The sequence below is a fragment of the Octopus bimaculoides genome, chromosome 9 (assembly GCF_046866305.1).
Source record: "Octopus bimaculoides isolate indiv1 chromosome 9, ASM4686630v1, whole genome shotgun sequence".
In the NCBI taxonomy this organism is placed as follows: domain Eukaryota; kingdom Metazoa; phylum Mollusca; class Cephalopoda; order Octopoda; family Octopodidae; genus Octopus; species Octopus bimaculoides.
The window spans coordinates 39887651-39901655 of record NC_142936.1 but is presented as its reverse complement, the minus strand read 5'-3'; the positions used below and the strand labels follow the sequence as shown (position 1 = coordinate 39901655).

Here is a 14005-nt window from a genome sequence, read left to right as displayed (position 1 = left end):
CTTCCTACATCTTGCAACTTAAAGTATACTAGGCACATTTCATCATGACACCATCTCTTGAGAGGTAGTCAATCCCTCAAAAGACCATTGAATCTTCACCTCCCTATGATTTCTCTATACATTGACCAACATTTTTACATGCCATCTAAACCTGCTATCAAACCAATGACTCAATCATTGTGAGTCCAAAACCCTAGATACTCAACCATACATTTTTATTGAAATAAAGTCAGAATATATAAACAAAAATATTGTACCCTCACTCAATTTTCATTCCCAAACATTCTATATCTCCTCTAGTCATTCTAAGGTAAGGCAATATAGTTAAACTAAGCTTTGCTGATGAACTCACACACAACAGGAACATGTCTGAGGCTGTAACATATACTGCCGAAGATCAGACTCACACACTTTCCACTGCATTCTGTATTAGATTATGATGAATTTAAATTACAATTATCTTCTATGCCTTCCTTGAAATAAATTAGTCATTAAAACAATGAATTTTTTCTTCTCACTCAGAATGTAACAGCAGTTGATTAAAATTTCATGCCTCAAAAATGTTAGCATTGAATTAACAGTGAGAGTGTGTGTGTGTGTGTGTGTGTGTGTGTGTGTGTGTGTATGTGTGTGTGTGTGTGTGTGTGTGTGTGTGTGTGTATGAGAGCATGACTGTGTGTGTAGATGTGCATAGATGTGTGAGTTTGTATGTCTGTGTGGGTGAATGTGATGAGCATGTATGTACATATGCTTGAATGTATGTTTATATGTTTATGTGTGTAACTATATATATATATATATATATTGGTGTATATATCTAAATATATGTGTATGTATTCAGGTGTTTATGTGCATGTGTGCATCTATATATATGCATGTGTGCATGTACATGTGTGTATGCATGTATGTGTGCTTATGCAAGTGTGTGCTCCTAGCTCAACTAAGACAATACCTATAGAAACAACACACAAGCTGGAAATCAACAAAGGTTCAAAGAAAAATGTTTGAATATTAGAAAAAAACAATCAGGAACATGAGACAGAGTGATCAGTTGAACTTACTTGAATGGTGAAGGTTTCAGTTGAGAAATATTTGCACTATGAAGGAATATTTCCTGCGTAGCTGTAACTGTGGTACCCTTAAGTTTTAATGTCACAAGAGGATGTCCTTTTTGTTTTGTCCAAGTATCCATTACTGTTGCCACTGGGAAATCTGGCTCTGCTGGCTATAAATATAAAATACATGGATATATACATATATATATATATATATACATATATATATATATATATACATATAATTGAAATTAATAGAAAAGCAAAAGACTACGATAAGTGTATGAACAACAAGCAGGTGTATTAGTTTAATGCACGGGAAAATGAAAAGGTATTTTATGTTCCAAGCCTACCCTCTTCAACACAAAGGAATAAGAACAAATAAACAAAGAGAGAACGAAAAAAAAACTTGAAGTTTTAGCGGGCAAGCATGGCAAAGGATTAGAAAAAAAGTTAGAAAGAAATGGTTGAAGGGAAGGGAGGTAAGAAAGTGTTGGTGATCCCAAATGAAAGAGTGTATATGTGTGAAAGTGTATGTGTGTGTGTATAATATATGTAATATATATTTTATATATATATATATATATTTATGTATATATATATATATATATATATATATATATATATATATATATATATATATTGTCCACACTGGCTTGGGTTTGGTGGTTTCACTGGGCTGGCATGCTGGAAAGCTGTGCCAGGATCCAGTTTGATTAAGTATGGTTTTCCATGGCTGGATGCCCTTCCTATGCCAACCACTCCGAGAGTGTAATGGGTGATTTTACATGCCACCGGCACTGGTGCCATTTGCATGACACCGGTATCTGCCATGACTGATTTTGCTTGGTTTGATGAGTCTTCTTCCGAAGCACAGCATGATGCCAAAGGTCTTGGTCATTGCCACTGTGAGGCCCAACACTCAAAAGGAACTCATCCACTTTGCCTCTATGAGGCCCAGTGCTTGAAAGGTACACAATCACTTTGCCTCCATGTGGCCCAACATTCAAAGGTTGATTTTTTTTTACATAACACCAGCATGGATGCACTTGACTCAACATGTCTTCTTAAGCAGAGCACATCGTCAAAGGTCTTGGTCATTAGTCATTGCATCCGTGAGGTTCAAAGTTCGAAGGTCATGCTTCACCACCTTGTCCCATGTCTTTCTGAGTCTACTTCTACCACACGTTCCCACCACCATTAGAGATCAGCTCTTCTTTACACAACTGTCCTTGTCCATATGCATCACATGACCATACCAGCAGCACTTTTGCACACCACATCTAATTCCTCTTATGGTTAACTTTTCTTTCAAGATGCTTATATGTGTGTGTGTATACAATCATACACACACACACATATATATATATATAATGGGTGAGAAAAAAAGGCATATAATAGATAGAGACAATTAGTCTTCAGACCAGACCAGATACCTAAAATCTAAAGGCGAATAAAAGAAAACAGAATCCAGACAAACAATAGCTGGCAAGCTGGCTATAAGGAATGTACTGGTCAAGCTAATGAAAGTGCAATAAAACAAAAGATGGACAAGTGATTGGTAATTATATCAAAACATTTATAAAATTGTCATACAGTAAGTAGTGAGTATAAATATATATGTATATATAATTAGGCAGAAAAACAGAACACTCAGTAATATGAGAGTTTATAGTAATTCTTTATAGATAGGTATATATATCCTGGAAATTCATACTCAAGAGTAATCCTTCACAATGGCTCTTCGTGCAGTACTCAGAGAGGCAAGTACCCAGAGAGTTCATATGTAACCTCACAAACAAGAGTGGAAAATATGGATAATCCTTTACAGGTGTAAAATGTGGATAATCCTTTACAGTGCAGTATTGTGCACCGTGTATATATACATGAAAGTATATGGAATAACGCAAGTTGAAATTATATGAACAGTCACCCAATCTTCAGAAAGAGGGCATGTTCATACATATGATTTAAACTTGTGCCTCTGTTAAACACAGTATTTTTATTATTGCTATGGTTGTTAATGTAATTGGGGTGTTTAATTAGTGGATTGGTAAAATATCAAGGAAATTGCTTTGCAGTATTTCTTCCATTTCTTTACATGCTGAGTTGAAATCCAGCCAAGGTCATCTTTGCCTTTCATTCCTCCTAGGTTAATAAAATAAAGTACTAGTAAATTACTGGCATCAATTATTTTGACTAACCAACCTTCTCCCTTCAAAATTACTGCCCTTTGTATCTATATCAGAAATCATTATTTTTGTTGTTGATTTTTACTTGTTGGCTCTGAAGAAAGGTGTATTACCTATGGCTTTTGCAGGCCCTCGAAGACCGATGAAACTGATGCCATTAAGCTACTTTTTGTATTATTGCAAGATGACACCAGCAGAAAAGGCTTGAGCAGATAGGAGATTCCAGAGGGAAGAAGTTCTGAGGGGCAAAGATTGGGTGTAGGATAAGTTTTGAGCCCGTGATGTTGGATACAACAATTCATGAGATGAGGAGTGAAGTTAGGAGTAGATGACAGGAAGTGGCCCAAGACCAGCAGACAGTTCTGAGGAACAGAGGTTATTAGAGTTGCAGTCGCAAAAACAGAAATATAAGACATTACGTCTGTGGAGTAGAGGCTGGAGTGTGTCTGAATAATTTCATTCCAATCAGCAAAAAGCTTTAACAACTCTGAAACTCAACAAACAACAACAAAACAAACACTGAACAATCAAAGGAACCTCTAAGGGGTCACTTGATGAGCTACATATAGGAGCCAAATTTTTATTCAAAGCATATGCTAATGTCTTAAAAAAGGAAAGGTATATTGATAAAAGTGATCTCAGATAAGGAAAAAAAAGAGGGGATGGTCACAGATGAAATGCTGTTATTTAATAAGATAATTTGATCAGAAAGATTAGGAGCTAAATAACAATGAAAGACATACTGTAACACACCTATGAGCTATAAAAATTTGCCTTCCTACTCCCTCTATAGGCAATATGACATATTGCTGCACCACCAGTAATACAGATATGCTCCTGATACTGTAGGAAAGTAGTAGCATAAAACATAAAGTTTGAGTCAATGAAACAGTCTCTACAAGGTTGCTTAATCTGCTAGAAATATAAGTCAAATTGCTCTCAGATTGTACCCTAATATCTAAAATAGAGGTAAGTAGGCATTCATTTATGTAGATTTAAACACATTAATTCTGAAAGCCAAAAACCATATATGATTAGTTTTTTTACACAGTTTCTGTTTTTATAGTACAAGACACTTGCCCAAGATGTCATGCAGCGAAACTGAACCTGAAATCACAAAATCACATGGTGACACAGCAAGCTGCTTAACTACAAGGCCATGACTGCATCAACATAGAATGTTAGTGGAAACCTATTCAATAACTGGGTAATTTAAAAGAATAATGTTAGAAAGTTTTCAAGGAATGCTTTCTGCATAAAGAGAATATAGTTAAGTGGAAATAAGCTATATGCTGCAATCAGCAAGAATGAAACTAACATCATGAAATCTTGAGAATAGATTTGATATCTTTGACTTTGGTTTAGTCTGAAATATTACAGTTTTGCTGCAAGGCTAAATATGCTGGTAGCATATTGACAGATTATAAATATTAAATATGGTTCTACATACAGGGATATTTCATACTAAAATCTGTATTTAATATTATCTAGTCAAAAACTAAATAACGAAATAATGTACGTACGTAAGTATGTACATACGTACGTATGTGTGTACATACGTACGTATGTGTGTACATACGTACGTATGTGTGTACATACCTGCCTGCCTGCCTACCTACCTACTTCCCTCCTTACCTACCTATCTATCTCAGTCGAGTTGCTCTCAAGCAACTATGCTGTCCTGGGTCAGCCTTGAGTGACTGCAACACAACGAAAGCATTCTATAGGGGATTAGTGAAGGGGAGGTACGATGATAATTTCAGGGTGAACCTGGGCGTCGACGAGTAACACCTGACCTGCCTGTTCAAGATGGCTTTCAGACCGGGACCTATGGACAACTTCCAGAGATCCCTGGTCTGGCAGTGCTATTGGGAAGTGCTACCCTTTCAAGATAAGCTCTACAGGCATGGCTCGAGAAACACAGGGACGACCTGCTCGAGATGCGGACAGAGCGACAAAACCGTTCTGCACACACTCATACAATGTCCAACCATTTCAGACCTGTGGGCTTATGTCGAACAACTGTGTGTGGGACGAGTCAGTTTATCAGCTGAGTCTATCGTGAATATTGTCGCACCTCCTTCCTTGAAATGGGGAGGATCCATTTTCATCGTACTTGTGGCTAGGGTAAAAAAATGTGTATGGTGGACACGTCTGAAAGGTCTAGAGACAAACACTTTCCTCTCTGGTGAATCTCTCATCAACGTCTTCAAGTTTCACTTGAAGAGGAAGGTAAGAGTAGAGAGGGAAGCTCTGTCTACTGAATGCTTCAAGAAAAGATGGGTGAATGTAGCAAGGATGGCACATGTGAATGACAGAGCCACCTTGAGCATAATCCTATGAACTAGAAAAAAAAAAGGTAAAAAGAGAGTCACTTACTGTAATGTATTTTTCTGCATGACATTATTGGCCAAGGTTACCGTGGTCTTTTCCATAGGCTTTTCTTCCCACAGATAAACCTAATCTGTTTCCCCCTTTACACTTTACATCATGACATTTCTGTGATACACGATCCCTATTGATCGTTTTTTTTTTTTACAATCTCTTTTGATCGAAAATCTACCCCCCTTTTTTCTTCCTTCCCTCTCTTCCCCAAAAAGAAAAGCTCTACTTTGTAACTTGTCCCTTCTGTGTTCAGCCCTGTGTGGCTAATAAAGAAACATATCTATCTGTTTATCTAACTTCTTAGCTATTAACTTACTAACCTACCCACCAATCTGTCTACATATATACATACAAATCAATCTGTTTACCTCCCTGTCTATCTAACTCTCTACTTATCTATGTACCCACCTCCACAAACACCTATCTACCTGTCCACTAACCTATGTAACCACCAACCTACTCACCTGTGTATCCAATAACCTACCTGCAAGGTGGTACTAGAAAGTTCCCAGACTAGTAAAGCTTAATAAAAAATAACTTATTTACCTAAGTTTTAACATCATCTTTGAAATACTCACCTTGGCAGCAATACACCAGTCCCAGCATTGCTGTCACTTTTGGAATCTGACCTGGAAGTCGTTTTCTGTAAGCAAGTCAAGAACTTTTTGCAATTCGTTCTTGACCTCAACAATGTTATAATGGTGACCATTGAGCTGCATTTTCATCTTGGGAAAGAGATGAAAGTATACAGGTGCTAAATTTGGCGAATAGGGTGGGTGCAGAAGTGATACCATACTGGTTTTGGTGAGAAACTCACAAGCGAGGAAAGCTTGGTGACAGGGTGCATAGACGTGAAGAATCCAATTCTTCATGCTCCACAGATCTGATTGATTTTGCCAGACGTCCCCACTCAAACACATTAAAACATTGTTGATTATCCACTGATAAACATCATGCACAAGCTGAAGAATTTTCCCTATATTTCCAGAGGCAACACTCATGGAAGGTCTTCAGGATCGCTCATTGTTTTCCAGGGACTTTCTTCCATTTTGAAGCACCTGTGCCACTTGAAACATTGCATACAACTCATTTATTGCCTCGTCACCATAAGCTTGCTGAAGCATGCTCAATGTCTCTGTAGAAGACTTCCCATGTTTTGCACAAAATTTCACATTGGCTCTTTGTTCCAACTTTCTGTCCATGACAAAAATCGTACACTACAGCATACATGTGATCCCAAAAACACAAATTTCACAAGTTGTGATGTAAACACAGCGATATCACTGGAACACTGCTTCATGAAGGTCACTGTTAGCTCTCACTCTACATGCAACTATGAGCTGCCATCTGTTGGTGTGCTACAGAACTAGTCTGGGAACGTTTTGATGCCACCTAGTACCTATATACAAATCACTCTATTCACCCGCCTATCACCCTAACTCCTATCCTATCTACCTACAAACTTACCCACCTACCTATCTCCTTATCTACCTACCATTGGTAGGTAAGTAGACTGGTAGGTAGGTGATAACATAGGTGGGTAGGCAAATTTGTGTGTAGATGAGTAAGTACTTAGATAGGTAGATAGGTGGATTGGTTAATGTGTAGGCATATATATCTAGGTAAGTAGAATGGTAGGCAGGAGGTTATGAAGGTAGGTTGATATATATATATATATGTATGTATGTATGGTTTATATATATATATATATATATATATATATATACATACAGAGAGAGAGAGAGAGAGAGAGAGAGAGAAATACAGATAGACAGACAGCTAGCTAGCTTGATAGATAGATAGATAGACAAACATATAGACAGAAAGACAAGACAAGACAGGCATGACAGGCAGACAGATATATAGCTAGATAGATATTTCCTTATCAGATCGTCATGCTCATTTGAATCATAAGTATTCTTAAATCCATTGCCCATTAATGTTTCAAAGCTATATAAGCTCTTCCTCTGATGGATTGTGGAATAACATTTTCACATATCCTGCACTGGGTTGCAAAGGATTTTGGTGCTGATTTCTCTAGCAAACTTAATTGTTGGATAAATTTTAAAACTACCACTGACAAAAGAAAATTAAAAAAAGCACTTCCTTTAATCCTTTGTGACCCAAGTCAGGGTATGTGAAAACATGTCATTGTATTGATATTTCATTCTGACATTTGAACTGAGAAAGCTTTGAAAGTAAATGGATTTAGGAATGTTAATGTTACAAATTATACACAATGGACTAATAAAATGATATGGGGAATCATTGATGGAAAAGATCAGGCTCCAATATAGTCATGCCAGTAATACAACGTGTTTGAGTGATAGCTATTTCTAATCTACACAACTGTATACAGTACTCATGCCATGCATAAAGCATCCAGTACAGTCAGTAAAATTTCTGGTATCAGGAAAGGCATTCATCTATAGAAAGCATGCCAAAGCTGATACTGAAGAACAACTTGGTCTTCTAATTCATTTGCTTCAGTCCAGCTTTGCAACCTATGCAAGCATACAAAACCAATGCTAAATGATGATAATAATGATAAAGATAACATTTTATATATATAGAATAAGAAAATTTTAGTGGAGATGATACTCCATGTATAGAACAACTGCTTTTGTGCTCGTTTATAAGCTAAGGAGTAATAAAATCTTTAGTAGAAGATAAAGATTTCGGTTGTCAGTAATTTACATCCAAATAAACAAAATAAAATCACGGCTTAGATTAGAATGCACGAATCCTTAACCTTAAATACCACATTCTATATTAAATAATTCTTAAAAAAATATTCAAGTACGATTAATCACATGCTCACCTGTCTACCTATTCAACAATTCAATTATCTTTTCTTTATAAACAGTTCTATTTCAGCATCATAATTATATTAATTTTGGATGACACTGCATCTACTTTGTCAATTATATAATCATTCAATGTCCACCTACCAACAGGAATTCATCAAGTAGAATTTAACTGCACTTTACCACAAACCCTGAAGAAGAAAATATTATTTCGATGGAGCGGAATATGGAATGTTGCTACAGCCCTTTAATATTTTCTGAAATGTCCGTGGGTTTTTAACTGGCTTTTACTTTCATGATATCTCATATTACTGAACTCTATTTACAATTTTTATTCTCTCTCAAATACATGTATCTACACACGCATACATGTTTCTTATGATCTTATGTCTTCGTTTACATTTTATTATTCTTTATTATTTGACTTTTTGACTTATACAAGTGTTTATTGAACCTAAAAGTACATGAGTGGAACAATGTATTCAATCCAATCACATCTTATAAATCACTGGAAGCATAATTTTGTTTATTTGGATGTAAATTACTGACAACTGAAATTATCTTCTATTAAATATACATATATATATATATATATATATATATATAAGTTCAAAAAAACAATAACAAAAAAACGACAAAGTGAGGACGTGATATGGATAGTATTATTGGATGCTCAGGAAAGGAAAGAGAGAGTGTATGACGTTTCGGGCGTAGCCTTTCATCGGAAAGATGGAAAGTTCGGAGAATGGAAGAACGGAGAAAGAGGAAAATGGTACCGATGCCCATGAGATATATATATATATACAGAGAGAGAGAGAGGTATGCATGTCATCAGCATCATCTTACATATACTTTCCATGCTAGCATTGTATAGGTTATTTCTCCAAAACATGCAAGGGGAAGGCATCTCACACGAAGTTTCAACTTTTGGATTGGCTTCTGTGGTTAGAAGTCAATTCTTTGTAAACCACTGTCTGTCTGTCTGTATGCATGTATGCATGCGTACACACTTTTGGTTTAACAAAATATAACATTCAGAATATATTATGGAGAATGTGTGCACATATGTTTTTATATAAACACACACTCATATATATATATATAAATATATGACAACCTCACTAGTGCCAGTGGTACAAAAGAAAAAAGCATCCAGTACACTCTTTAAAATGGCCAGTATTAGGAAAGACACCCAGCTGTAGAAATTATACCAAAGACAGCAATGGAACTCAAAGCAGCCGTGCAGCTCACCACTTCCCTGTCAAGCCATCTTACCCATGCCAGCATGGTAAGTGGATATTAAAAGATAATGATGATGATAAATATATATATGCAGAGTATATGATTGTGTATAAATCTAGTAGTTTTCCCCAGACACTAATCAGAGTTGCTTACTGTGATTTTTAAACTTTTACCATTCAGATTACTCTGTGAGATGTAATACTCATTTATTCAGATTGTTTTTAATTAATCATGCATCAGATTTCAGTGATATGATACTTTATTCTTTAGAACGACATTGTAGAATAGATGTGAGAAGCCAGATCTAGCTAGTTTGAATATAAAATGGATAGAATATTTGGATCTGATATAGCTGGTTTAAATGCTAAAGGGTGAAGGCGGCAATAGCATAATCTAAAACCTCAGTTTTGTGAAGACTTGTATCAAATGAGAAACTCTAGGTAACAACAGAGTGAATCGGCAGTTTAGTACAAATATACAGGGTTCTTAGAAAGTAGAACAATTCCTTAATGACTAAAGGGTTAAGTATGTGAGGATGTGTGTATAAACATCATCAACAACAATAATATGAATATATCAAAGAGTATTATTCTTTTAAAATACAATAAGAATGAAAATATGAATCTGAAATTATCAATGTCAGACAAAGATCAACAGCAATACAAGAGATCAGAAAGAAGATAACCAAAATTATCTAATGAAAGTGTAAGGTTAACAGAGTCCTACAGTTTAAGAGGGAGTCAATGGTAGTATTCATTTGATCTTTAGTCAACTTTACAAATAAATTTGATTCTAAACTGGACATGTTTATGATGCCAGGCATACTTCATTTTTACATTTAACATTGCTCTGAAGAATCTGGTAGTTCATTTCCATCAGAAGACGAACTACAAAACTTTCAAATACAATTTGGCTATTGAATTAACGGGTGCGCAATTTTATATTTATCCGACAGTTTTAGTGGCAAATAGATGGAACCACTCAATAAATTCAGAATAAATATATGAGAGACTGAAAATAGTATATAAGGTTAATTACATTTTGACACTGACACCAACAACTTTAACAACATGCAGCAAGCAAGCCGTAAAATTGTTGCTTCACATCCCAGTTACTCGATTAAGTGAATTCTCAATAATAAGAGAAGCAAAGAGACACCTAGCTACAAATTCTAGATACCCGTAGGCTAAAACTGTAGGACAAAGGTCAAGTTTTTAACGATTAAATTCAGATAGAGTAAGTTATTAAGTTCTGCCTTTAGATATCAATTCTAGTTGTAGACGCTTTATGACTGGATACTACAGCTTTGTATGAAAGGTAAGACACACACCTCTAAGTCCATGAATTAGATATTCAACTCATGAGAAAATTTGAATGGATAAGATAGATTGGGAAAAGTCAATAAAAGTAGAAAAGTCTATGTCTACCTATATGTCTTGTTGTTGTTGTTTTTATTTAGTCCCTGGTCAATCATGATCAAGCAGATCAAAGATATTCATATCATGACTACACTATCTTCTTTAAATGTGTAGGACTACGCCACCACCACTACCATGATCACGATTAGGCATTTGTAGATGGGTGTCTTCTTCACTGAGTCAAAACAATAAATATTTGACCCTTTTCCCTCTGCTACCACCACCATCATAATTAGTTTTATATCCATTTTCCATGCTGGTATCATCATCGTTTAACGTCCGTTTTCCATGCTAGCATGGGTTGGACGATTTGACTGAGGACTGGTGAAACCGGATGGCAACACCAGGCTCCAGTCTGATTTGGCAGAGTTTCTACAGCTGGATGCCCTTCCTAACGCCAACCACTCAGAGAGTGTAGTGGGTGCTTTTACGTGTCACCCGCACGAAAACGGCCACGCTCGAAATGGTGTCTTTTATGTGCCACCCGCACAAGCCAGTCCAGGGGCACTGGCAACGATCTCGCTCGAAAATCCTACAGGAGCCAGTCAGGCGGTACTGGCAACGGCCACGCTCAAAATGGTGCATCTCATGTGCCACCCGCACAAGAACCAGTCCAGGGGCACTGGCAACGATCTTACTTGGCTTGCCGGGTCTTCTCACGCACAGCCCATTTCCAAAGGTCTCGGTCCGTAGTCATCGCCTCGGTGAGGCCCAATGTACGAAGGTCTTGCCTCACCACCTCAGCCCAGGTCTTCCTGGGCCTACCTCTTCCACGGGTTCCCTCAACTGTTAGGGTGTGGCACTTTTTCACGCAGCTATCCTCCTCCATTCTCACCACATGTCCATACCAGCGCAATCGTCTCTCTTGCACGCCACAACTGATGCTTCTAATGTTCAGCTTTTCTCTCAAGATACTTACACTCTGACGGGTATTCACATTGACATTACACATCCAACGGAGCATACTGGCTTCATTCCTTGCGAGCTTACGTATGTCCTCAGCAGTTACAGCCCATGTTTCACTGCCATGTAGCATGGTTGTTCGTACGCATGCGTCATACAGTCTGCCTTTTACTCTGAGTGAGAGTCCCTTTGTCGCCAGCAGGGGTAAGAGCTCTCTAAACTTTGCCCAGGCTATTCTTATTCTAGCAGCTACACTTTCAGCGCACCCACCCCCACTACTAACTTGGTCGCCCAGATAGCGGAAGCTATCGACTACCTCTAGTTTTTCACCCTGGAATGAGATAGAAGTTGTTTCCTGTTTGTTTGCAGTCTTTATTGCACCTGAACATCTGCCACAAACAAAAACTAACTTGCTAGTTAACCTGCCTTTGATGTTGCTGCACCTCTTATGTGTCCATAGCTTGCACCGGGTATGAGTTGAACAAGTTATTCTAGTCTGAATTGTTTATTAATTTGATTTAATTCTCACCTAGATAAGTTGCAAAATCACATCTCAATCGAATGGGCTTGTATCAAATTTGTATCAGTTTGGGCTTCGTTTCTATGCCTCAATGTCCTTCCTAACACCAACCACATTACAAGGTATGTTGGGTGCATGTTATTATTGTATTGCCATTTTTTGAATTTTCACTTTTAAGATGGTTGGGCGTGATGTTATGGGATACTTGGTTGCTAGGTCAAGCAAATTGAATTTCTATACAGAAAATCAAAGTCAAAATCAAATCAAGATTGAAATCAAAATGAAAATTATAGTTGTGGTTGATGCCAGCGCCACCTGACTGACACCCATTTAGTGGAACATAGGCACCATTCAAGCAGGGGTCCATGCTAGTGCCGCTTGACTAGCTCCCTATGCCAGTGACATGTAAAAAGCACCATCCAAATGTGGTCAATGCCAGTGCTGCCTGACTGGCTCCCATGCCAGTGGCATGTAAAAAGCACCCACTACACTCTCGGAGTGGTTGGCCTTAGGAAGGGCATCCAGCTATAGACCTCGCCAGATCAGATTGGAGTCTGGTGCAGCCTACTGGCTTGCCATCCCCAGTCAAACCATTCAATCCATGACAGCATGGAAACCTGACGTTAAACGATGATGATGATGATGATATTTTCCAGTTAGCTTAAGAGTATTCTTCCATAAGAGGTGAAGGTGCAGTAACTCCAGCTTATATGTTATACTGGGCAGTAGAAGACCTAGGTGCTATATATGTACTGGTAACAACCTCCTAAGGGCCTTCTACCCACAGCAGAGAGCAACAAATTGAAAGACTATCCTGTTGCCAATACTAAAATTACAGTAAAACCAAGTGTAATAATAATATCACCCACGATAGTAGCACCTACAATGGTAGCTGCTGTGTTCCCGATTTTGGCCAGGTACTAGAAGTAGATACTCCTCATCAGTAGTGTAGCCAAGAAAAACAGGTTTCACTTCATGTGGCATACTGTAATGAAGCTTGATAAAAATCTAGTTTTGGTAGGCTGCCAATCAACTTTGATTAGTTCAAAGCTTTTGCTGGGGCTAGGTATGTTTATTTGCAAGCTTTCCTCATGGCAGCTCATTCTGGCTCCATTTTCAGATGCTGGATTACCTCTATGTACATTGACATCTGCTTGGTTGATACATTAAATAGCTACTCATTGGAATTGTTTTGAATCATGCACTCACTCCATCAAGGATGTTCTCCCGCAACTTCTTTTTTATGTAATATATATTTTTAACAAGCTCACTGGCTAATTTGGCACCAAAAGCCTATATGAGAGTTTTCTTATGGTATCTACTGTAGTAAAGTTTGTTCTATCAGGACATCCACATTTAAGTGGGAATAAGCATTACCTCACAGTATTAATACTGCTTCTGTCACTAATTCATGTCTTTTGTATATAAGGACACTCAAGTCACTAAAGGTATTAAGACATACCAGTTAAACTGGGACACAAGA

General features: G+C 37.4%; 1 protein-coding gene across 5 annotated transcripts in view; it reads right to left on the bottom strand.

Annotated features, from left to right (window-relative positions):
- LOC106869101 (endoplasmic reticulum aminopeptidase 1) overlaps positions 1 to 14005 on the bottom strand; it is a 1176109-nt gene that overhangs the window by 236858 nt on the left and 925246 nt on the right. For all 5 annotated transcript variants that reach the window (XM_089357447.1, XM_089357445.1, XM_052970645.2 and 2 more), the window contains exon 10: positions 1062 to 1225. In XM_089357447.1, the coding sequence (XP_089213573.1) occupies positions 1062 to 1225 (164 nt within the window). The remainder of the gene's footprint in view (positions 1 to 1061; positions 1226 to 14005) is intronic.